At 47.1% G+C, this 25,521-nt stretch overlaps 1 protein-coding gene across 1 annotated transcript in view; it reads left to right on the plus strand.

The window, feature by feature from the left end:
* Positions 1-25,521, plus strand: part of GINS1 (GINS complex subunit 1) — a 328,575-nt gene that overhangs the window by 222,714 nt on the left and 80,340 nt on the right. The window contains exon 5 of the mRNA XM_069235089.1: positions 25,048-25,164. Within this exon, the coding sequence (XP_069091190.1) occupies positions 25,048-25,164 (117 nt within the window). The remainder of the gene's footprint in view (positions 1-25,047; positions 25,165-25,521) is intronic.

The following is a 25,521-nucleotide window of genomic DNA, read 5'->3' on the forward strand; positions in this document are numbered from 1 at the left end:
CGTCTTCTTCAGCCACACCTCCGCCCTACACTGGACGACCACAGCTGCGTCCACTTCACATTCCGACGCGAGACCCGCCACCTCCGCACTCAACCCATCCCTCATCGACAGTGGAACAAGATCCCTGAAGAGCAACTCTTCTCCGCACTAGCCGCCAACCAACCCACCCTCACCACCGACCCCAACGACGCAGCCCTCAAACTCACAAACTGGATCTCCAACTGCGCAGACAACCTTGCTCCCCTCAAACGTACGCATCGACAGACCAACACCAAAAAACCTCTCTGGTTCTCTGACACCCTCAAAGAATCAAAGAAAACTTGTCGCGCTCTTGAGAAAGCCTGGCGCAAGGACCACACCGCTGACAACATGAACGCCCTCAAGAACGCTACCCGCGAACACCACCACCTGTTCCGCGCTGCCAAAAGGAACTTCTTCACCGACAGACTGGACAAAAACAGCCACAACAGCAGAGAACTCTTCAGCATCGTCAAGGAGTTCTCCAACCCCAGCGCCAACGCCGTCACGCCCTCACAGGATCTGTGCGAATCCCTCGCCACTTTCTTCCATCGCAAGATCAGCGACCTCCACGACAGCTTCGGACACCAGACCCAACCAAACACCACCGAACCCGCACCCCCAGCCATCACCCTCAACAACTGGACCCACATCAACACGGAAGAAACCAAATCCATCATGAACTCTATCCACTCCGGCGCCCCTTCGGACCCTTGCCCGCACTTCATCTTTAACAAAGCCGACGACATCATCGCCCCGCACCTCCAGACCGTCATCAACTCTTCTTTTTCTTCTGCTACCTTCCCCGAATGCTGGAAACACGCCGAAGTCAACACCCTACTAAAGAAACCTACGGCTGACCCGAGCAACCTGAAAAACTTCCGCCCCATCTCTCTTCTGCCTTTCCCAGCCAAAGTAATAGAGAAGACCGTCAACAAACAGCTGACCACCTTCCTGGAAGACAACAACCTGCTCGACCCCTCACAAACCGGATTCCGAACCAACCACAGCACTGAAACCGCCCTCATCTCAGTCACAGACGACATCAGAACCCTGATGGACAACGGTGAAACAGTCGCCCTCATTCTCCTCGACCTCTCGGCTGCCTTTGACACCGCCTGTCACCGCACCCTAATCACCCGCCTCCGCTCCACCGGGATCCAAGGCCAGGCCCTGGACTGGATCGCCTCCTTCCTCGCAAACCGTTCACAAAGAGTTTACCTCCCTCCGTTTCGCTCAGAACCCACCGAGATCATCTGCGGCGTACCTCAAGGCTCATCGCTCAGCCCGACACTCTTCAATGTCTACATGAGCCCCCTCGCCAACATCGTATGCAAGCACGACATCATCATCACCTCCTACGCCGACGACACCCAACTTATACTCTCCCTCACCAAGGACCCCGCCAGCGCCAAGACCAACCTACAAGAGGGTATGAAGGACGTCGCAGATTGGATGAGGCTCAGCCGCCTAAAGCTGAACTCTGAAAAAACGGAAGTCCTCATCCTCGGCAACACCCCGTCCGCCTGGGACGACTCCTGGTGGCCCTCGGCACCGCACCGAACCCCACAGACCACGCCCGCAACCTCGGCTTCATCTTGGACCCTCTTCTCACCATGACTAAGCAAGTCAACGCTGTGTCCTCCGCCTGCTTCCTCACCCTCCGCATGCTCCGTAAGATCTTCCGCTGGATCCCCGCCGACACCAGGACTACGGCAACACCCTCTACGCCGGGACCACAGCCAGACTCCAAAATCGCCTGCAACGCATTCAAAACGCCTCGGCCCGCCTCATCCTAGACGTACCCCGCAGCAGCCACATCTCCGCACACCTGAGACACCTGCATTGGCTCCCAGTCAGCAAAAGGATCACCTTCCGACTTCTCACCCACGCACACAAAGCCCTCCACAACAAGGGACCGGAATACCTCAACAGACGCCTCAGCTTCTACGTCCCCACCCGCCACCTGCGCTCCTCTGGCCTCGCACTTGCTGCTGTCCCTCGCATCCGCCGCTCCACGGCGGGTGGGAGATCTTTCTCCTTCCTGGCGGCCAAGACCTGGAACTCCCTCCCCACCAGCCTCAGGACCACCCAGGACCACTTCGCTTTCCGGAGACTCCTAAAGACCTGGCTGTTCGAGCAGCGTTAACCCCCCCCTTTTTTCCCCTAGCGCCTTGAGACCCGCACGTGTGAGTAGCGCGCTTTATAAATGTTAATGATTTGATTTGATTGTAAACGTACAAAACCATAGAAATTCACCAGTTATAATTAGTTACCTGAAAGTAACTACAACTCGTGCCCTAAGGTAATCATAACATCCCTTGTTTTTTCAGTGAATTTCTATGTTTTTTTTGTGTGTTTTTTTTAAACTTATAGTGATTTTAATTACTATACGTTAATCCAACCACCGCTGTACACAGCTGCAGTTGGCCACAGGGCCTGGCCTTTGGCCAGATCCTGAGTCCAACGCTCTATAAGAACCCAACCGTGCACATCCTTCACCCATGCGCAGGGGAGGTTGCCTGCAAGACCTGGCCTGCAGCCAGACGCTGTGGCCAATAACCACCCAAACCCACGATGTGCACAGCCCTTTCGCCATGCGCGGCGGGAGTTAGCCGCAGCTTCTCTGGGTGTGAGCATAGGTGTGAGGGTGTATCGGGCTGAGAGTGGCTGTCAGATTGTCTGGGTCTGGGAGTGCATACATCAGTGTTCTAGTGAGTGCATCAGTCTGTGAGTGGCTGCATGAGGGTGTCAGTGGGTCTGTGAGTGGGTGCGTGAGTGTCTAAGTGGCTGTGTGAGGGGAGAAATTCATTGAAAGAGAAAGTGAGAAGTTTTTTTTTTAGGCTTTAATGTCTCATACTTAGAATGAGATATTTGTGTTGGATTTAACAAAAAATTTATTTAATATATTGTTAAAAAGTACAATTGTGTTGTTATTTTTTTAAAAAAGAGGAAATGAGTCCAGCTGGACTCGAACCCCCATAGCTCAGTGTGACCTTCACACTGAGCTATGGGGATTTTTTGTTTTAGCCCTTTGTGGGCTATGTAGGATCGTGAGGGAACCCTCAAGGGCTCCCCTGTGGTCCCTACTTTATTTTATTTATTTATTTTTTATTTTAATTGTTATTACAAATCCCCTTACAGGCTATGTGGGACCGCAAGGGAGCCCTCAAGGGCTCCCCCGTGGTTTCTACTTTTTTTTTGTTTGTTTTTTTAATACAAAGCCCTTACAGGTTACCTGCCACCGTGGGGGAAGCCATATGGCTTTCCTCACAGTGCCAGTGCTTCAGCAAGCACGGAGCAGCTTTGACAGCAGCTCCCTGCTTGCTGAAGCATTTCCTCTCTGTCCCCTGCATGCGTGCAGAGGTGAAAATTCAGATTTTGACAGCAGGACCTGCTTTAAAGGTCCTGCTGTCAAAACCCGAAGTGTTTACTATGGCTTGGCTGAAAACAGCTATGTCCTGGGGGTGGGCAACCCTGGAACATAGCAGGAACCGGCCCTGGGGTGTGGTGGTAGCAGGGCCATCTGTAGCCCCACGAGGGGGACCCTGCGCCCCCCCCTCCAACGAGAACTAAGCCCAGGGGGGAGGTGGTCACCGGGGCAGCCAATCCAAATATAGTGTTGCCTGGCATTGAAACTTCAAAAGTGCAAGATGACACCAAAATACTTAATTCAGTCACTTAGTTAGTTATATATGGTTTCATGAGTAACTTGATACCGAGTAAAACAGATAGTCTCTCTGCAACATTACTTGGCTTTCGTGTAAAACGTCTGCATAACCTCTCCACAACTTTTCTATACTCATCCCAAGTGCTAAAACAAGAAACATCAGCTTCAACCTCAAGTAAATGATCAAAAATGCGGTTGCCTCAGTACCAAGACAGATGTAAAGCAAGGCAAATTTGCCTTGTTTGTAATTTTGTTACCATCAGTGGCGATCCGTAATCATTCAAAATTGCTGCCATACTTGCCCCAAGCTTATGCTAGGATTTCTCAGTAAAGACAAAAATGCTGATGATGGACGAACATCTTGCATCATGTTTAAATAGTGGAGCTCAACACAGAAAATCGCTACACAGATCACAGGAGCTGGAGTTGTTTGTAACGAACGAGTCTTTGAATGAAAAAGGGAATTCTGTTTCCACACAATGGTTTCAACAAATACAATTCATAACCGTTTATTATGACAATAATGTGTATTGGCTCCATACATAATGTCAGTTACTGATATTCTTTGAACCACGCCTTTGAGCCAAAAAATACTTATTTTCAATAGCTTGTTTCACGCTCAGTTTGAAACATTGACAGTTGAGTGATAATGACCGGCACTTACTGGACATATCCTAATTGTTAGTGGCGTATTGGCAAGTTGTTGATGATGCCTCGTGTAGCAGGGTGACACAGATCAAGCTCTCTACTGGAAACGTGCTTAAACGTTGTTTCAGGTTCATGCAGGGTGATAAGGCGAACAAATCAGGCCTACTTAGAGAGGAGGTGCCTGATTTGCCTGTCCGTGGTACTGAAAAACAAGCATTGGCAAAGCCAGTCGGTCTTGCCTTTGTTAGAGGACTATTTGGTTTTGGCAGTGCTTTATGATACAGTCGCCTGTGCACTGTATTGCTATGTCATTTAATAATACCACCACCCAGGAATGTTTGTTTTGAGGATTGAGCAGTCCGTCCTTTACCACCTGGACAGTGAACTTTTGACACCAGGCAGGCGCCGGAAACATCTGTGCCTAGGAGGAGGAGGTGCGGGAGCTATCTGCTTGGTCAATTCAATTCAATTCAAATCAATCTTTATTCAGATTTTACTCCATAAAAGATAAACGATCTCTTTAAAAATGATAATAATATACAATAAAAGTGCTTCAAGAAAACATTACTAGTGAATAAAGAAATAAAAACCTTTGCTGCAACAGATTGGACGATTATTCATTCTCATACCGGAGGTTTTCTAAATACGACAGCTTTTTCCTTTGTTCTATGGCATATAGGATACATTTTGTTACTGCATCACATTTCTCATTAGTATCCAATTTACGTAAATAATTAAAAGCTTCTTTACAATAAAATAATTTGTTAATAACAAATAAAGGTTTTAAAAAATGTTTCCTAATGTCATGATAAAATTTACAAGATATAATGAAGTGCATTGTAGATTGTGCAAATCGTCCCACGCAGGAGCACTTCGGTAGGCTTTTACTCCAAATCCTCACCTTTGGGAAAGCTACCAAAAAATGCAACGTCCTAAAGCGCATTCGAGTCAGATAAAATCTATCCTGAGTGTTTGCAACTGTCAGTAAATAATTTGCCATTACCTCGTTATTTTCAGTCATATAAAGTGCAACTGTTGATTTCCTACATTCTCTATTTTCTCTATCACTATCCCTCCATGCCATTAATTGGTTTTTCAGTTCTTCCTTACTAAATTGGAGGATAGTACCTGGATTGTCCAAATTTGACGCTTGATTTATGCCTTTCAACAAAGCTCTTAAATGCATGAACCATGGAATTCTATCCCAATGTGAGGCAATCTTTAATTATCTTTTGGGTAAATTGCGTTCCTTCTTTAGACCAGATTCCATGCCAGGCCAGCAGCGCATTGGTATATATTAGATCTTCCACATAAGGGCAGCCCAGTTCCTTGTGTGCCATAAATGTGGAGGTGGTATTTGGGACTGCAAGTAGTCTACTAAAAAATTTGTTCGCTAGCACTTGTAATGAATGGATCTCGGGCATCAGACCCCAAAGGGCAGAACCAGACGTAATGCTGCTAATTGATTTACTTTTGTAAATTTGCAACATTTCCCTAAGGGGGTTAGTTACCAATTTTTTTTGAAAATCTAAAAACAGCCTCAGTTGTCCTAATATACTTCATCTTGATAGTTTCTAGATGTTGTTTCCAATGGCCCATATTAGAAAACTGTATACCCATGTATGTAAATCCATTCACCTCTTCACATTTATGGCCCTTAATAAAATAAGTTTTCTTCCTGGCCTTTCCCTGTCCCAAAGTCATTACAACAGTTTTGCTCATATTCAACAACATATCTCTTTTCTCCATGAATTCCACAAAACCCTCAATTAGCCGCTGCAACTCATTTGCAGTTTGTGACAGCAGTACTGCATCATCTACATATAAAAGGACTGGGATAGAACATTCTCCTATTTTTGGGGTATCAATTTCTATATTTTTTAATTGGGCATCTACTCCATTTATATAAAGGGAGAATAAAAGGGGCGCCAAAACGCAACCTTGGCATATTCCTCTTCCTATCCTAAAACCTGGGGTACACTCACCATTTCTTCCATATCTCACCCGCGCTGTTAAATGGTTATATAATTGCGCCAAGAAGCTTATGTCCGAGGGCGCACGCATATCTATTAAGACTTTCCGGAGCTTTGCATGGTTCACCAAATCAAAAGCGCTACTAAGATCTGCAAAACAAAGGAACACATGACCCTTCCTTGCTATTGTATATTTACTTATTATTAAATTAAGGCTAATACATTGTTCCAGAGTACCGACCCCAGGTCTAAATCCCAATTGAACCTCTGAGAGTATATGATTGTTGGTTGCCCATAACTCTAGTCTTTCTAGGAGTACTCTTCCCAGCAATTTAACAGAGGTATCTAAAAGTGAAATTGGTCGATAGCATTTGGGGTCACCTCTATCTCCCTTTTTGAAAATAGGGACAATTATACTTTCAGTCCATGATGTTAAAATATATCCCTTTGTCACACTCATAAAAACTTGGGTCAAAATAGGGCACCATAGATCGACATATGTCAAATAGGCATCTATTGGCACCCCATCAGGGCCCGGTGCCTTTCCTTTCGAGCATCTTCCTATAGCAGATTTCACTTCCCCTAAACTAACTGATTTCAAGAAGGGTGGCTTGATCTCAATTATCCCGATATTCGATGAGTGAATAGTCAGATTATCTGGGTTAAAAATTGAGCCAAAATGAGAAAGCCTTTCCAATGATGGAACATGTACTGTTATTTCGAGTGCATCGCTGTTAAAGAATGGTTGGTTAATAGTTTTCCAGAATAGAGTACTATCTCTTAGTGTCGTTGCTTGCTCAAGGTTAGCCCATGCCCTAGCTCTCAGTTGTGCCTTCCTGATCTTTAATGCCTGTTTATAGCTAGAGCGTTTAATAATTACTTCTTCCCTATTTCTTGGTCGAGTCTGCAGGGCTTGTTTTAATTCCTGGCTTGCTAATGAACAATTGTGATCAAACCACCCCATTTTTTCTCTCTTTTTATTCCCCAATGTTCTCACTAGGCTTCCTGCGATGGTGTTTCTAAGCTGGTTGAAAGATCCTAAAATCTCGTTTGGACTTTGATTGTATTCTGTGCATGTTAGAAATTCTTGACGGTGTCGTGTCACAACTTTTTTCATCACATCTATTTCATTTACCCCAGTCCATTTAATTATAATTCCATTTTCCCTTCTTATTCCTATATTCGTTGCTAATCGTTCGCCTGTATTAAGGGGTTTAGCTAATCTCATAGTAAGTAACAAGGGGTAATGATCACTATAGATGGTTGGCTCAATCTTCAGAGATTCGACCATTTCTATATTACTCTTAGAAATTAATATGTGGTCGATTAGTGAAAAATGTCCTCTTCCTATAAACGTTGGAAGTTTCACTCCATTGAGCCCATCTTGTTCTATCAATTCTAAATCATGTCTAGATAATATTTCATTCAGTACAGTTCCATAATTATTATGCAAAAAGTGCGATTGGGCGCTTCCCCCGTCGTCGATAAATCTGCATGTCTTTCCTATAGTATTCTGGCATGTCCCGATATTAAAGTCTCCAGCCCATATTATTGTATAGCTAGAAGTGATATCATTTACAAAGATCTGTAGATCATCCTGAAGGGTCGATGCCACTACTCTATTGGTGCCATCAAATTTGTTGTTGTAATAGTTTATTAATTCAATTCCTAAAATTCCATCTATCCGGAAGTATAAAAACTGGTAGTAAGGGGAATCAAGGGAGGATTTCACCAATGTATACGGTACCAATGTTGATATCAGTATTGCTAATCCTCCCTTTGCCCTACCACTGGCTGAGGCAGAAGCTGGTGTGGAGAATATGGTATAACCTTCAATGAAAAAGGATCCCGTGTGCCATGTCTCTTGTAGACAGATTGTAAATGATAAACTTATTATGGTCTGCCATTCCTTCTCTACCATTTTCGTTTTTACTCCAGCTATATTCCACGACATGAGTATAATTGAGTCTTGGTCAATAATAATGTATTTTAGTTATAGCATCGCATTCTGGTCCTTTGGCAGCTAAAAATAAATAAGGGGCCAAAGCACAGCAGCATGAAAGTGTTTCAATATGCACCGCCCCACCTTCAATATGTAAGCAGGATATCACAAATATGATCCTTAGGAGAAAATAATCACGAGACTCAGGAGAACAATAAAGATCTCTTGAGGCTAGAAGAAAAATAACCAGTGGCACAGTCCAGTCCACAGCCAACCAAATCAACTTAGCATCTGCTCTGGTAGAAAGACTTGTGGTGCATAACTGCACTCAAAGCAAATGTGATTGGCCGCTTAGTGGGCTTAATTAATGCAGCTCTGGAAAAGGTTTAAAAATGTTTTCTATTTATATTCGCTGTTTCAAGTATGTACTCGCAAAGACAAAACAATACAGGTGAAGTTGGAACAAAACCGGTCAGATGGCAACTCTTATCTCAATCACAAAGTCATTTATTTCCATGATTTTCAGAAGTATAAAAAGACTATGGACTGGATTACGACCTTTTAGGAGGTGATGACGTTGGCGGAGGGTATTACTCTGTCACATACATGAAGGCTATACTGCCCACCTTATTACAAGTTCCATTATATCCTATGGAACTTATAATAGGGCGGACGAGATAGCCGTGATGGAGTAATTCCCTCTGCCAACGTCTATGGGTTAAAGGGCTCATGAAGAGAGGATGGGAAAAGACAGCACCTTGCCCTTTTAACCTGCCTTGACTTCCACCACATGTAAATGAGCTGCAGCTGTTTCAAAGCTGAGCGCTCTCTGGAGAAAGTAGTGCCTTGTCTGCTTCTCAGCCATAACAGTGCGCTCTGGGCTATTGTGAAAAGTGGAAGGTGCGGAGAGGCCCTTTTCACTAATTCGATCGGAGAGTTTCTCCATACACTGTCGGGTCAGAGTTAAGAATGCATTTCACCCACTAATTGGGCTTCTGAAATGCTTTTAATCTATAATAAAGGTGTAGGTGGTTTTTGTAAGTTGGAGCTATAGCGCATTTAAACTCTCCGGCGTGGTGCGCTTTACAATAACATTATTAAAATTTGCTTGCGCCTTCTGAACGTGTTAAATATACGTTACGGATTTGGGACAGTTTGGCACGGGACATAAGGTGAATTCTGTCAGGTTTGCACGATGAATATTTCTTACTGGTGAGTGTTAGAAAAAATTACCGTAAACCAATAATCAAGGTTAGAATTCTAGTTATTTTCATTAATAGTAGCACACGCTGCCGGTGCAAGCGCGCTTTGGTGCAGTTCAACACTTATAAGATATTTTTACCGCTTTATACAGTGTCAGCTCGACCCAAGGGCAATGGAGCCCCTTACATGAGCACCAGTTACAATTCACAGGGTCACATTCATTTTTGCCCAGACTCTAAACGTGGCTCCCCTGCTCCAGAGTCGGCAGCCCCGTCCATTACACCACACCCGCCACATATCTTGCGAAAATACTTTTTTCATGTATATTGTTTCATCCAGTAACCATCTCTTGCTGCTAAACACCATCCGGGACTGTAGGCTAACAATAGCGCTACGAACCTACAAAATGGTGGTGGTAGGCGCTATGTAAGCAAGCGAAGCGACAAAGAGGAGGAACCTAACTGATGGTGGGGGAAGAGGAAGAAAGAAGGGAAACGAGCGTGAAGGAGTGGAAGGGAAACGGTAAAACTCTTTCTGTACAAAAATATAATCTACAAAAAGGAAACCTTCCCAAAAGACGGGCAGACTCTAACCGTTTGAAGTGAGTGCTGCGGGGATTAGGGGCACGGAATCAGCTTGATGGCAACAAGAGGCGGGAGGAGGAGAAGTAACTAAAACAAGCAGCGAAGCAGGAGAGGGTTGGGGCGCCCTGTCAAAACAGCATCTGCCATGTGATTTCAAACTTTGAATGAAGTCTGATGGCAGATCCCTTAACCTGATGCAAGCAATCCCAGTAAGCAAAATGCAGGTGAAAAGTTAACAGTGTTTGCTTTTAAATCTGCATGCAATTAAGATTGCAAATTTAGGATGAAAACACAGACAACGTGCGCATGTCGCAGTTAACCCCTTCCCTGCCAGGCCTTTCCCCCCTCAGGTGGCAGGCCTTTTCTTTGGCTATTTAGGGGCAGTTCGCGCTTATGCCCTCATACATTTTTGTCCACATAAGCTACCCACGCCAAATTGGCGTCCTTTTTTTTCCAACATCCTAGGAATTCTAGAGGTACCCAGAGTTTGTGGGTTCCCCTGAAGGAGACCAAGAAATTAGCCAAAATGAAGCTAAAAATGATTTTTTTTTTTAAAGGGCTGCAGAAGAAGGCTGTGTATTTCCAAAATGGCCACAATATAAGGTGTTGAGAAGCAGTGATTATTTGCACATCTCTGAATTCTGGGGTCCCCATACTAGCACGTGAATTGCAGGGCATTTCTCGAATAGACGTCTTTTTTTACACACTGTCTTACATTTGGAAGGAAAAAATGTAGAGAAAGACAAGGGTCAAGAACACTTGTTCTGCTATTCTGTGTTTCCAAAGTCTCCCGATAAAAATGGTACCTCACTTGCGTGGGTAGCGCTAACGCCCGCGACAGGAAAGGAAACATGGACACATCACATTTTTACATTGAAAACTGACGTTTTTTTTGGAAAGTGCCTAGCTGTGGATTTTGGCCACTAGTTCAGCCGGCACCTAAGGAAACCAACCATATCTGTGCATTTTTGAAAACTAGACACCTAGGGGAATCCAGGATAGGGTGACTTGTGGGGCTCTCACCAGGTTCTGTTACCCAGAATCCTTTGCAAACCTCAAAATTTGTCCAAAAAACACTTTTCCCTCACATTTTGGTGACAGAAAGTTCTGGAATCTGAGAGGAGCCACAAACTTTCTTCCATTCAGTGTTCCCCTAAGTCTCCCGATAAAAATGGTACCTCACATGTGTGGGTAGGCCTAGTGCCTGCGAATGGAAATGCCCCAAAACACTACCTGGATACATCAAAATTATAAAATACAAAACTACCTGTTTTTGAGGGGGAGGGGGCGGGAGGTACCTGCGTTTTTGGTCCTGGGCTCAGCAGCCATACAGGGAAACCTACCAAACCCAGGCATGTCTGAAAACTAGACACCCAAGGGAGTCCAGGGAGGTGTGACTTGTGTGGATCCTCCAGTGTTTTCTTACCCTGAATCTTCAGCAAACCTCAAATTTAGCTCAAAAATCACATTTTCCCCACATTTCTGTGTGGGATCACCGCACCAGGGCAAATTTTCTACCACCCAACGTTCTCCTCAGTCTCCCGGTAAAAATGATACCTCACTTGTGTAGCCGGGCCAAGTGCCTGTGACAGGGAAGAGCCAAAAACATGTCGAAATTGAGGGGGAACCAAAGCGGGTCCAAAAGGGCAGTTTGAAAAAAAACATTTCTAGGCTGACAAGTGGGGTAGAATTTTTATAGGTATAGATGAGACAATACTGGGTAGTAGGAATTTTGCGGATTCCTGCAGATTCCGGAAGGTTCCATCACAAAAATGAGGAAAAAATGTGTGATTTACAGCAAGGTTGGAGGTTTGCAGGGCATTGTGGGTAAGAAAATGGTGCGGTGCAGGTGAAGAACACCACCCTGGACTCACCCAGATGTTTAGTTTTCAGATGTGTGTAGGTCTTGTGGATTTTTCTACATGTCAGTGTCCCAAAGTCCAAAAAGTGCAGCCCTCACCATTCCAAGTGGGACGATTTTGAGAGTTAGCCAAGCTCTCATGGCCCAGATGTAAAACCAAAACCCAAAATAATCGAATGTCCTCTTGCTTGCTGTGGGATAAGATGTTTTAGTGTGTGGGGGAGAGCTGAAAGACTGTTACCCCCTTCAGTTGGGGTGGGGGCATAACCATGCCCATACTGGTTGGTAGCCACCACCCCACAATTATTTTTTTTTTTTAAATTCCCTGGCATGTAGTAGGCTTTGTGACCCCTGCGGGGTGTGGATCGGGGGTAATTGCCCCATGAGCCCACTGGTGGGCAGAACAACTTTGGCCCCATTTCTTTGGGTTGGAGTATGGCCATACCCACACCCTCCTATTTTGGGAAAAAAAAAAAATCTTTCCTGGTCTCTGGTGGGCTTTCTGCTCCCTTTGGGGCAGATGGGTCTTCCAAAAATAGGCAGATCTGCCCCCAAGGGGTGCAGATAATGGCCAACAGTAATGTGCCTCCATGGGGAGCAACCCCCGCCCAAGGGCCTGCCCCCGCCAAACAAAACACACACCAATCCCTGGTGCCTAAGTGTTTTCTGTCCCCCCCGTGGCAGATCGGCCTAATAGAACTATATATTTGCCCCACAGGGGAGCGACCCTTGCCTAAGAGGTCGCTCCCCTTGCATGAAATTGGCACAAAAAAAATCCCCAGGCCTAGCGGTTTCTGCCCCACTTGGGGACTAATAAAAATAGGCCGACCTGCCCTCAAGGGGGGGAGAAATGGCCTAAAATAAATTTGTCCCCCAGGGGAACGACCCTTGCCTAAGGGGTCGCTCCTCTTGTGTGAAATTGATGCAAAAAAGTAAAAATCCCTGGTGTCTAGTGGTTTCTGCCCCCAAGGGTGGGCAGAAATGGTCTAAAATTAATTTTGCCCGCCCCAGGGATCGACATTTGCCTAAGGGGTCGCTCCCCACATATAAAAAAAATAAAGTAAACAAAAAAAGTATCCCTAGTGTCTAGCGGTTTCTGCCCCCGTGGGAAGATCGGCCTAACTACAATAGGCTTTTGTCCTCTGTGCCAGCTGGACTCTCTGTGCCGCTTCCACTCTCTGCTCCAGTCCTGATGCTATGCTCGATGCCCTTACCCAACCCAGCCTCGGCACGTCAACTCTGACTTTGCTTCCTGAAGAGGTGGCCCCCATTGTCCTTTCCGAGACTGGCTCGATACTAGCCTACATTCGATTGACGTCCCAACCAAATCTGCCCGATGTTTCTGCTCTTGCCTTTCCACTAGGCAGGCAACACTCCTTACATTCTCTTTTTGGTACATACTCCAACAACGATCCTGATCAGGGTGATGAGTTAGCTGAGCCCAATGCCGATGACAGTTGGTTTGAGGACTTGTAAGATGCTAGTGGGCTAGACACCCCAACCCCACCCCCTCCCCACCCATGTCAACACTTTCCCATCCCCCTGGCCCAGCCTATGCCATGGTTATTCATAGGGCAGATAAGGTCCTTAACCTCTAGCTTCCCACTATGGACCAGACTGCTTTTGAGCTTCACTTATCTTTTAATGAGACCTTGACAGACACCCTGCCAGAAGCCTGGGCTAAGTCGTGTATCAGCCCTCCGGTTAACCAGGAAATTGCCGGATGCCATTGCTTTGCTCCAGGCGACCCATCCTTTTGGTCACAGGGCCCTTCTCCTGAGAGCCTTGTGGTGCCGGCCGCCTCCAACCGGACAAGCCCCAGCAATTTTCCTATCAGTGCCCCTGGCAGTGAGTCAAAGCACATGGTGACATTTGGTAAAAGCCTCTTTTCATCTTCCAGTTTGGGCCTAGGGTCCACTAATGGTTCCTGCTTACCAGGCCGCTACACTTGCGCCCTCTCTGACTCTGTGGTGCAAGTCCTTTTAGGTGTTCCAGAAGACCTTTGCCCTGTTCTGTCACAGACTATTCAGGATGGTCGTGATGCGGCTAAGTTCACAATTTGTTGTGGCTTGCACAACAGTGAGTCCATTGGACGAGCTATAGGCAATTGTGTTACCAGTCCTTGCCATGCATGGCTACGTTCAACTTGGTACTCAGAATATGTGCAGTCCTCCCTGATGGACATGCTGCTGTTTAGACTTTTAAATCCAGCCTCGCCAGCAACAATTCCAACTTCCCTTTTGTGGCTTCAGCAAAGAAATTCCCTTTTGTCAGCCTATCCCATCCCAACAGTGAACCCATCAGTTTCACAGGAGGGCCAGGGTGCCCACCATACTGCAACTGTGGTCACCGTGCTGCTCAGTACCACCCTCCACCTCCTGCAACCACAACTGGCAAACTTCGTTAGCGTACCTCTAATAGGTCAGAGTCACCTTGTCGAAGACAGAATCAACTAATTCTATTCAGGCTGGAATAACTGCTGTCCTGCAGATGGGGCCTTCAAACTGTTTACAAAGGCTATGCCCTTCCCTTCCTTTTGTCCCTGCTGACCTTCCACTGTCTCCCCAACGACTGATGGAGGACCATTTCTCCATTTTGCAGCAGTAGGTGCAAGCCTTTTTGGCCAAAAGGACTATTGAGAGGGTGCAGGCTCCAGAAGTAGGAAGTGGTTGTAATTCCCGCTACTGTCTGGTGCTCAAAAAGAACGGAGGTCTTCGGCGTATTCTAGATCTGCGCCCTGTCAATTTCTTCTGCCACAAGGAGAAGTTCAGAATGTTCACCCTGGCTCAGGTCTTGTGTGCCCTCAACCCTAGAGACTGGATGGTGGCGTTCTACTTTCAGGTTGCCTATTTGCATATTCCTGTCAACTGCCTCATCAACAGTTCCTGCGATTTGTTGTAGCAGCTGAATCATTTGCAGTTCGCTGTGCTTCCCTTTGGTCTCACAAGCGTCCCTCGGTTGTTCACTAAAGTGGGGGTGGTGGCGGCAGCAGCAGGCCTTCTGAGGTTAGGGGTGGCAGTCTTCCCCTACCATAACGACTGGCAGTTGTCACCCATATCCAGACAAACCTGTCATCTTTGGAGTTTACTATCAATATATCAAAGTCATATATGACTCCTCCTTAGACGCTCCCTTTCATTAGAGCTATTCTAAACATGGTTCAGTTTTGTGCCTGTCCCCCAGGGAAGAGAGTACAGGACATTCAGGCTATAATCCTAATCTTTTAACCTTCATCCTGGTTAACAGTGAGGTCGACTTTGAGGCTGCTGGGACTGATGGCCTCCTGCAGATCAAGCATGCCAAGTAGCATATGCTGGCTCTTCCGTAGGATCTTAAACCCCAGTGGGTCCAACGTCAACAGGACATCTCTGACCAGGTCTAGATCTCGGAGGGGACTGCAAAAGATAAGCAGCGGTGGCTACTGTACTGCATTTGAATCAACAGCATATCTCTTTCCCTGCCCCACCCAGAGCTGACATTGGATAGTGATGCACTGTTTCTGGATTGGGGTGGTACTTGGGCACCTAGCCTGAGACTTGTCTGTGGCTTACAGTTCTGCTTGGCCCAACCTGATCCAATTGCCAGTGTTTGACCAAGTGACACCACTGCTGCTTGGTTTTTCTCAACCAGGCTTTCCCGTTCACCGTTCTTCTTGTCAGCAGAATTCCTGCCCACCCCAGGACCTACTTAATGCAGGGCGCAGCATGAAAGCGCAGCAGACACACCGATGCACACCAAATGCAAGACCGCCTGCGCCTGGACCGCACCAAGCACCACAACCCCTGGCCCTCCCATCCCCCGCAGATACACCATCACAGAGCTCTACACCCTCGACCCCGGATGCCACAACAAACACTACTACCATGCCAACCCACACGTCACAGTAGGACCTTTCACCTGCATTCACTGCCACTTCACCTGCCACAGCACACACACTAGCCTAACGGCTAGCCCCACCATGACCACACCACAGACACCATCTGAAAAAACCCACCAACTCTCATGCAACCTTCTCAACACACACTCAGTATGCAGACACTCCACTAAGATTTGGGACCTTACCTCTAACTTCGTACCTTACATCCTCTTCCTCACTGAGACCTGGCTCAACCCCATTTCCGGCGCATGACAAAGTCACTGCAATATCCGAAGGTTACTAGATCACTCACCGCAACTGCTAAGCAAGCCTGACGGAGGGATCACTATAATACACATGGAATTCATCCAATGCATCACCACAAATGACAACATCACCCCCACGGAACACCTCAACTTCCGACTCCAAACAGATAGCAAAACCACTAGCAGGGGCACCCTCGCCTTCTGTCCTCCAAGACCATGTCCAACCTTCTGCAACTTCATTGCCAACTTCATCACCCCCTTCGCCATAGACTCCAACAATTAAATTTTTCTCTACGACCTCAAATTCCATCTCAACTACCACAATGACATCAACACACCAACCTCCTCGACAGTACTAACAACTTCGGACTCAACCAACTCGTCCACGACCTCACGCACACCATAGGCCACAAGCCAGACCCCATCTTCACCTCCAGTGACTGCATCAGGTACAGCCACAAATTGGAACTCACCTGGACCAACCACTTAACATCACCAGCTCACAGACCTCGGCCCTCAGTCTATCAACGCCCTCCACCGCAGCTGGAGCAAAGTCTCAAAGGACACATGAATCAATGCCTTTTAACACCACCCACCCCATCTCCTCCAACAACCTAGACCAGAACGTTAAACTTGTAACAATTGCATCACCAACTGCACCAAAAGAATCCCTCCCATCAGCAACAACACACACAAATACACACAGGCTAGCTGGTCCACTGAAAACTTCAGAACCCCTAAGCAACACTGTAATCAACTGCAAAGGAAAGGGTGCACCCTCAAGAACATGATCGACAAGATTGCCTTCAAGACGGCCCTCAACTTCTACCAAAGATTTTTGAGAGAATCTATGAAAACCCTCACGCATTGAATCAAGTTCCAATAACAGCAAATAACTCATCAACATCATCAAAGAATTTTCCACCCCCTAGCTGCAACTTAACAGCATTACCTCCTCACAGAAAAGCTGTGACAATCTTGCAAATTTCTATCAGAACAAGATTGGCAAAATCTAAAGAAACTTCAAACCCCACCCCAAGACCACTGACTCCTTTAAGAAATGCAACAATCTCGCTACCACCACAAACATCCGACTAACCGAATAGAGCCCCACAAGGTACCTCCTCCCTTCATGAACTTGGTCAACTCAAAGGCCCCAGTCGACCCATGCCCTCACCGCATCTTCATCCTAGGTGAAACCAAAATCAGCTACATACTCACCACCTTGTTCAACACCTCAATGCCACAGCCACCTTCCCCAGTACTGGAAACACCCAGAAGTCAACTCACTACTAAGGAAACCATATGCAGAACCCAGTGAACCCAGCAGCTACTGAGAGATCTCCCTGCTGCCGTTCCCGGCCAAAGTATTAGAAAAAGCTGTAGGAAGGTAGCCTCTTTCTAGCCTTGTTACCCCCACTTTTGGCCTGTTTGCGAGTATATGTCAGGGTGTTTTTACTGTCTCACTGGGATCCTGCTAGCCAGGGCCCAGTGCTCATAGTGAAAACCCTATGTTATCAGTGTATTTGATATGTGTCTCTTGGATCCTACTAGCCAGGACCCCAGTGCTCATAAGCTTGTGGCCTATATGTGTTCCCTGTGTGGTGCCTAACTGTATCACTGAGGCTCTGCTAACCAGAACCTCAGTGTTTATGCTCTCTGCTCTTCACAATTGTCACTGCAGGCTAGTGACTATCTTCACCAATTCTCATTGGCACACTGGAACACCCTTATAATTCACTTGTAAATGGTACCTAGGTACCAAGGGTATTGGGATTCCAGGAGATCCCTATGGGCTGCAGCATTTCTTTTGCCACCCATAGGGAGCTCAGACAATTCTTACACAGGACTGCCACTGCAGCCTGAGTGAAATTAACGTCCACGTTATTTCACAGCCATTTTCACTGCACATAAGTAACTTATAAGTCCCCTATATGTCTAACCCTCACTTGGTGAAGGTTAGGTGCCAAGTTACTTAGTGTGTGGGCACCCTGGCACTAGCCAAGGTGCCCCCACATTGTACAGGGCAAATTCCCCAAACTTTGTGAGTGCGGGGACACCATTAAACGTGCACTATATATAGGTCACTACCTATATGTAGCGTCACAATGGTAACTCCGAACATGGCCATGTAACATGTCTAGGATCATGGAATTGTCACCCCAATACCAATTCCATGCATCCCCGGGTCTCTAGCACAGAACCTGGGTACTGCCAAACTGTCTTTCCGGGGTCTCCGCTGCAGCCCAGTCACAGGAAGGCAGAACAAAGGATTTCCTCTGAGAGAGGGTGTTATACCCTCTTCCTTTGGAAATAGGGGTGAAGGGCTGGGGAGGAGGAGCCTCCCCCAGCCTCTGGAAATGCTTTGATGGGCACAGATGGAGGCCATCTCTGTATAAGCCAGTCTACACCGGTTCAGGGATCCCCCAGCCCTGCTCTGGCGTGAAACTGGACAAAGGAAAGGGGAGTGACCACTCCCCTGACCTGCACCTCCCAGGGGAGGTGCCCAGAGCTCCTCCAGTGTGTCCCAGACCTCTGCCATCTTGGATTCGGAGGTGTTGGGGCACAATGGACTGCTCTGAGTGGCCAGTGCCAGTAGGTGACGTCGGAGACCCCTCCTGATAGGTGCTTACCCCTTTCAGTAGCCAAGCCTCCTTTCTTGGTAGCCAAACCTCCTTTTCTGGCTATTTAGGGTCTCTCCTCTGGGCTATTCCTCAGATAACGAATGCAAGAGCTCACCAGAGTTCCTCTGCACTTCCCTCTTCGACTTCTGCCAAGGATTGACCGCTGACTGCTCCAGGACGCAACAAAGTAGCAAGACGACTACCAGCAACATTGTAGCGCCTCATCCTGCCGGCTTTCTCGACTGTTTCCTGGTGGTGCATGTTCTGAGGGCTGTCTGCCTTCACCCTGCCCTGGAAGCCAAGAAGAAATCTCCCGTGGGTCGACGGAATCTTCCCCCTGCCAACGCAGGCACCAAACTCCTGCATCACCGGTCCTCTGGGTCCCCTCTCATCCTGACAAGCGTTGTCCCTGGAACACAGGAGCTGGGTCCAAGTGTCTCCCACAGTGCAGTGGCCCTTCTGTCCAAATTTGGTGGAGGTAAGTCCTTGCCTCCCCACGCCAATCAGCGAACCTGTGTACTCCGTGATTTGCAGCTGCTCTGGCTTCTGTGCACTTTTCCAGGACTTTCTTTGTGCACAGCCTAGCCTGGGTCCCCAGCACTCCGTCCTGCATTGCCCAACTCGCTGAGTTGGACTCCGACGTTGTGGGACCCTCCTTTGTGACTCTGAGTCGACCGCTGTCCTCAGATCTTCTAAGTGCCTGTTCCGGTACTTCTGCGGGTGCTGCCTGCTTCTGCGGGGACTCTCAGGGTTGCTGAGCACTCCCTCTGTCTCCTCCTCCAAGGGGCGACATCCTGGTCCTGCCTGGGCCCCAGCAGCACCCAAAATCCTCAACCACGACTCTTGCAGCTAGCAAGGCTTGTTTGCGGTATTTCTGCCTGGAAACACTTCTGCAACCTCCAACATGCCGTGGGACATCTTCCATCCAAAGGAGAAGTTCCTAGCCCTTTTCGTTGTTGCAGAATCTTCTGCTTCTTCCACCCAGAGGCAGCCCTTTTGCACCTTCATCCAGGTTTTAGTGGGCTCCTGACCCCCCTCCCCCCCCTCTCCCCCCCAAGACACTTTTGTGACTTTTGGACTTGGTCCCCTTCCTTTACAGGTCCTATGGTGCAGGAATCCGTCTTCAGTGTTTTGCTGGTGCTTTTGGTTCTTGCAGAATCCCCTATCACGACTATTCTGTCTTTCAGGGGTAGTAAGGTAACTTTACTCCTACTTTTCAGGGTCTTGGGGTGGGGTATTTTGGACACACTTACTGTTTTCTCACAATCCCAGCGACACTCTACAACCTCCCATAGGCCTGGGGTCCATTTGTGATTCGCATTCCACTTTTGGAGTATATGGTTTGTGTTGCCCCTAGGCCTATGTCTACCTATTGCATCCTATTGTGATTCTACAATGTTTGCACTACCTTTCTTACTATTACTTACATGTTTTGGGTTTGTGTACATATAATTTGTGTATGTTACTTACTTCCTAAGTGAGGGTTTCCTCTGAGATACTTTTGGCATATTGTCACTAAAATAAAGTACCTTTATTTTTTAGTAACTCTTGAGTATTGTGTTTTCTTATGATATTGCGCTATATGATATAAGTGGTATAGTAGGAGCTTTGCATGTCTCCTAGTTCAGCCTATGCTGCTTTGCCATAGCTACCTCTAACAGCCTAAGCTGCTAGAAACACCTCTATTCTACTAATAAAGAATAACTGGACCTGGCACAAGGTGTAAGTACCACAAGGTACCCACTATAAGCCAGGACAGCCTCCTACAAAAGCCATCAACCAAAAACTCTCCTCACATCTGGAATCTCCTACTTGATTCCTCCCAATCCACATTCCGCAGCAACCACAACTCCAAGACAGCTCTCACCATGGCTACCAACGGCATTCGAGCCTTATTCAACTGAGGAGATACTGCAGCTCTGATCCACCTAGACCTCTCGGCAGCCTCTCCTCACACTCATCATAAGGCTGCACAATATAGGCATCTATGGTGTCCCTGTCAGATGGATTGCCTCTTTCCTCACTGGATTCCTGTCCCCACCCTCCTCCCTCCCCCCCCTTTCACCTCTGGACCAAAGGAAAACATCTGTGGACTACCCCAAGGATCCTCACTCAGCCCCACACTCTTCAACACTTATATAACACCTCTGGCCAGTATTGTCAAAACCCATGGACTCAACATCCTATCCTAAGCTGACGACACACAACTCATCCTCTCCCACTGAGAAGACACCACCTGCACCAAGACCAACTTCCACAACTGCATGACAGGGGGCTCCAATTGGATGAACGACAACTTCCTGAAGTTCAACATGGACAAGATAAGGACACTGACCTTCGGGGAAAAAAAGAGCTCCCCACAGGATGCATCCTGGTGGCCCTCAGAACTCTGACCTACGTCTACCCCCACTGACTAGGCTAGGAACCTAGATATCACTCTGGACAACAAGCTAACCATGATGACTCAGGTCAGCTTTGTCTCCTCCTCCTGCTTTATCATCCTCAGCATGCTTCACAAGATATTCAAATGGCTACCCCAGAGCTCAAGACGCACCATCACCCAGGACCTCATCTCCAGTCAGCTGAACTACAGCAACACTCTACGCAGGGATCGCAGCTTAACTCCATTGACTATAGACAATAACGAAAGACGCACCATCACCCAGGCCCTCATCTCCAGCCAGCTGAACTACAGCAATGCTCTCTACGCAGGGATCCCAGCTCAACTCATCCAACGACTACAGACAATATAGAACACCACAACCAAACTTGGCCAGAATCTCCCTACACAAACCTGCGTTACCCCCCATCCCTGGGAACTCAACTTGCTCCCTGTATAGAAAAGATGCCAGTTCAAGCTCCTGACTCATGCATACAAGGCCCTACACAGCTGCAAACCTTCCTACTTGAACCACTGCCTAAACTTCCATCAGCCCACCTGACGCCTCTGCTCCGCTTCTCTAACCCTCACACCCCTGCCCCCACAACCGTGCTGAGGTTGCTCCTTCTTTTACCTAGCAGCAAAGACATGGGATGGGCAACCCTTTCATCTTCAGACCTCCCAATCTTGTCCAGAGTTCCAAAAGTCCCTGAAGATCAGGGGTTTTCAGCTAATCAAAGGACCCTGCCAGCATCTGGATTCCTTAACAGGTGACAAGAAGCATTCTACAAATATACTGATTGATTGACTGATCTGGGAGAGGTGATGGTCAGAGGCCACTGGCGGAGTCCCAGCTCCTTATTAACCTTCTGGAGGGTCATCCTTTTGGTTCTGAAATCCTTTCTGTACATTCCTCAAGGGGGAGGCTGGTACAGGTGATCATGGGCAACACCACCTGCAACAAACTGGGCAGGGTGAGGCCACAGACAGTGTGCCAGTAGACCTTGAACAGCTGGAAATGGCTGGACCACCAAGAAATTTTCCTGGCGCTGACCACTTGGGGAGCTCTTTGAATGCCAGGACGGAAGCACTCAACTGTTGGCGCCTAAAGAATCCGGAATGGCAGCTACATCCAAAGGTGGCGCAAGGTCTTCTCAGTGAATGGGGAAACCCTTGGCGCTGTCTGTTCACCACCACTGAGAACACGCAGTTTGAGAAGTTTCCAAGGCATCTCTCACTCAGAAATACGTTCAACCTTGAGTGCAACTCAGGACTCCGGTATGCCTTTCCGCCAATACCACTCGTGTGTCAAGTTCTCAAGATCAGGACAGGTCCAGTTTCAAGCCATCATAGTGGCTTTGGGCTGGGCACTGAGAGGTATAGTATCCAGAACTCCTATAAGCATCTGCCTAATGATCAGGCTGCCCCTCTGGGAGGATCTGCTGTCATAGTAGAACTGTCTTGTTCTCCACCACAGCCTTTGCAATCTTTACATGTGTGGGGATTGAGTGGTGACAGCGGAACACATTTGACCTTCCTACAGAGGTGCTTGACCTTATATTGGCAGCCAGGCATTCCTCAGCAAAAAACTGTATACCATGTTTTATAATTTTTTTGTCTCTTGCCTGGCGACATATGTTTTCCCTGCCTCCTTTTGTGATGCCCCAGTGGGACAAGAATCATGTCCTTACATAGTTAATGTGTGCTCTATTCGCTGCTGCTCCAGAGTTATCCTTCATGGCTTCTCACCATGAAAGCTGTATTCATTGTCGCCATCACTTCAGCACAGCTTGTGAGCGGAGCTTCACGCGTTGAGTTTTCATCTTTCTTACACCTCCTTCTTCTTCCCCGACAATCTTGTTCTTTGTACTAGGGCATCCCTGCTCCCAAAAGTTGACACACTCCTCCTAGCCAATCCATCACTCTGCCGACGTTCTATCCTCCATGCCCTCCCTCTAAGGAGGAGGAGAGGCTCCATCACCTGGATCCTAGTAGAGAGTTCAGCTTTTACATCAATCACACCAAAGACCACCAAGTGGACGATCAGCTGTTTGTGGGGTTCGCTGGGGCGAAAAAACGGCAATGCTTCAGAAGTGTACCATCTCATGCTAGATTGTTCACTGCATTAACATCTGTTAAGCACTGGCAAAGAACAAGCTTCTGGAAGGAGTGTGTGCCCATTCCACCGTGGCGAAAGATGCTACCACTGCGATAACAAGCGGCTTCCCTGTCCCAGACATCTGACAGGTAGCTACTTGGGCATCCCTTCATAAATTCACAAAGCACTATTTTCTGGACCGCCAAGTCCACTGTGAAGGGCACTTTGCCCACCCGGTCCTGCAGGACTTTATGGTTTGAGCTCAACCTCATCCCTTAGATTCTGCTTTGGGATCCCAAAGCAGTCTTAGGTACTGTTCTAGGATCTGCTCATGATATGAGGGACCTAACAATAAATGTATTTTTCAGAAGAACACAACCTTACTTCGGTGAACTCGAGACGGGTGCAAGCTGATGTTTTCGAGGCTGGGAGATATAAGGACATTGGTGGGGACCTTTCCCATCCCAACAACTAGTGTCTCAAGAGTCTGATCACCATACATTGCAAATCTTTTTCACCGTTGTAGCTTGACTGTGGTGATGAAGTAAATAGAATTTGCAGTTTTGACCATCTCACAGTTCTCAGAGGCTTCAAAGAAGATCAAAGAAAGAATGAAGAAAAATATGACATAGAATGGAATAGCAAATAATTAAACTTACAAGAAAAAAGATTACAAGTACAAGCAGAACATGCAGAAGTCAATCGATGCTTATAAAGAGCGGCTACTCACCCGTGAGGGTCTCAAGGCGCTTGGAGGGGGGGGGGGGGCTCAACCGGAAGCCAGCAAGGTTCCTGGTGCTTGGCGTGGTCTAGGCACGGATGGGCGCGCCCGCTGCGCATTGCTGCCATTAAGAAGGGGGGGGGGGGGGCGGTGGAGCAGTCAGCTGGTAGGCGCGAGAGCAGGAAAGGTGCTTCGCAGGCGGGCAGAGTAAGAGGGGAGAAAGTAACAAGCACTAGGGAAAAAATGAAGTGTGATAGAAGAAAAAGGCAGAAAATGCAAAAGTGAAAGAGCAACAGAGAGAAGAAAAAGAAAATACTTACTTGTGATGGCCACTAGACCACCAGGGATGAGGCACAGGGACGAGCCTGAGGATGAAGGAGGGCATCAAACTGAGTGTCAGGAGACTTTCAGTTCGTCCCAGGCACGAGACAGAGGCAGCAGCAGTCAGAGGAGGTGGGGAGGGCAGCAGACAACGACCAGGAGGTAGGTGTAGCTGCCCTTTCACAGTGCTGCGGCCGTCTTTAAGAAGGGGAGAGGACAAGGGGAGCAGTCAGCTGGGAGGCGGGAGTGTGGGAAAGGTGCTTCATGGGGGGGGCAGAGGAAGAGGGGAGAAAGGAAAAAGCACTAAGGAAAAATGAGGGGTGATAGAAGAAAAAGGCAGAAGATGCAAAAGTGTAAGAGAGACAGAGAGAAGAAAAGGCAAATAATAGAAAAGAAAGGCAGAAAATGCAAGAGTGAAAGAGTGACAGAGAGAAGAAAAAAAAGAAAATACTTGCTTGTGATGACCACCAGGGATGAGGCACAGGGATGAGCCTGCGGGTGGAGGAGGGCCTGGAACTGAGAGTCGGGGGACTCTCAGTTTGTCTGAGGCAGAGGCAGCAGCAGCCAGAGAAGCCGTCCAACATGTAAGAGAAAACAGACCAAAATTCAGAGTATTCCAGACTTGATGTATATCTCTAATAATAACCAACCCTTGCATGGTGTGATAAGACATCCACTGATTATTTCATTGTTAACTGTATTATGCAATGTGTCCTTTTCAGTTGGGTTAATTATGTTCACTCTATAAAAAGTGGTTTAGAATTTTTTTGAATTACCCACGTTGTGAAGTTCTCCAATACCCCCTTGAAATGGTGGGCACTAAAGAGAAAATTCAGTAATACAATGTTGTTAAATAACTTTTTTGTTTGTTTTTGCCAACAGACAGACTGGTTCACTCAATATAAGAAGTCGCTCGCTACCTACATGAGGTCATTAGGGGGCGAAGAAGGTCTGGACATCACACAAGATATGAAACCACCAAAGAACCTTTACATTGAAGTATGTACTTTAAAAATTCAGAAAGTTTAATTGTTAAACCTTTTTCATTCTGTGCTTGCGATTAAACTTTGTCCATTTTAAAGAGCTGTAAATAAAAAGTATGATAGCTTTGAAAGGTTGAGTTGAACCTGCCAAGAGACAGATTAGGCATAGGCAAAATTTGTGCTACTCTGGCTTAATTTTGCTTTGCGTTTGTGAAATGACTCTACATAGTGTATTGATACTACAGGATTTTAGCATAAACAACATAAATGACCATAAGTTAAGTGTTTATTGTTTGCGGCACTTGTGTATTATGCGCTGTGTTGTTTTATGACTTCAGCATGTCAGTTGTGTGTAGTTTAGTTCCAGTGTCAC

The sequence above is a fragment of the Pleurodeles waltl genome, chromosome 5 (assembly GCF_031143425.1).
Source record: "Pleurodeles waltl isolate 20211129_DDA chromosome 5, aPleWal1.hap1.20221129, whole genome shotgun sequence".
Classification (NCBI taxonomy): Eukaryota; Metazoa; Chordata; class Amphibia; order Caudata; family Salamandridae; genus Pleurodeles; species Pleurodeles waltl.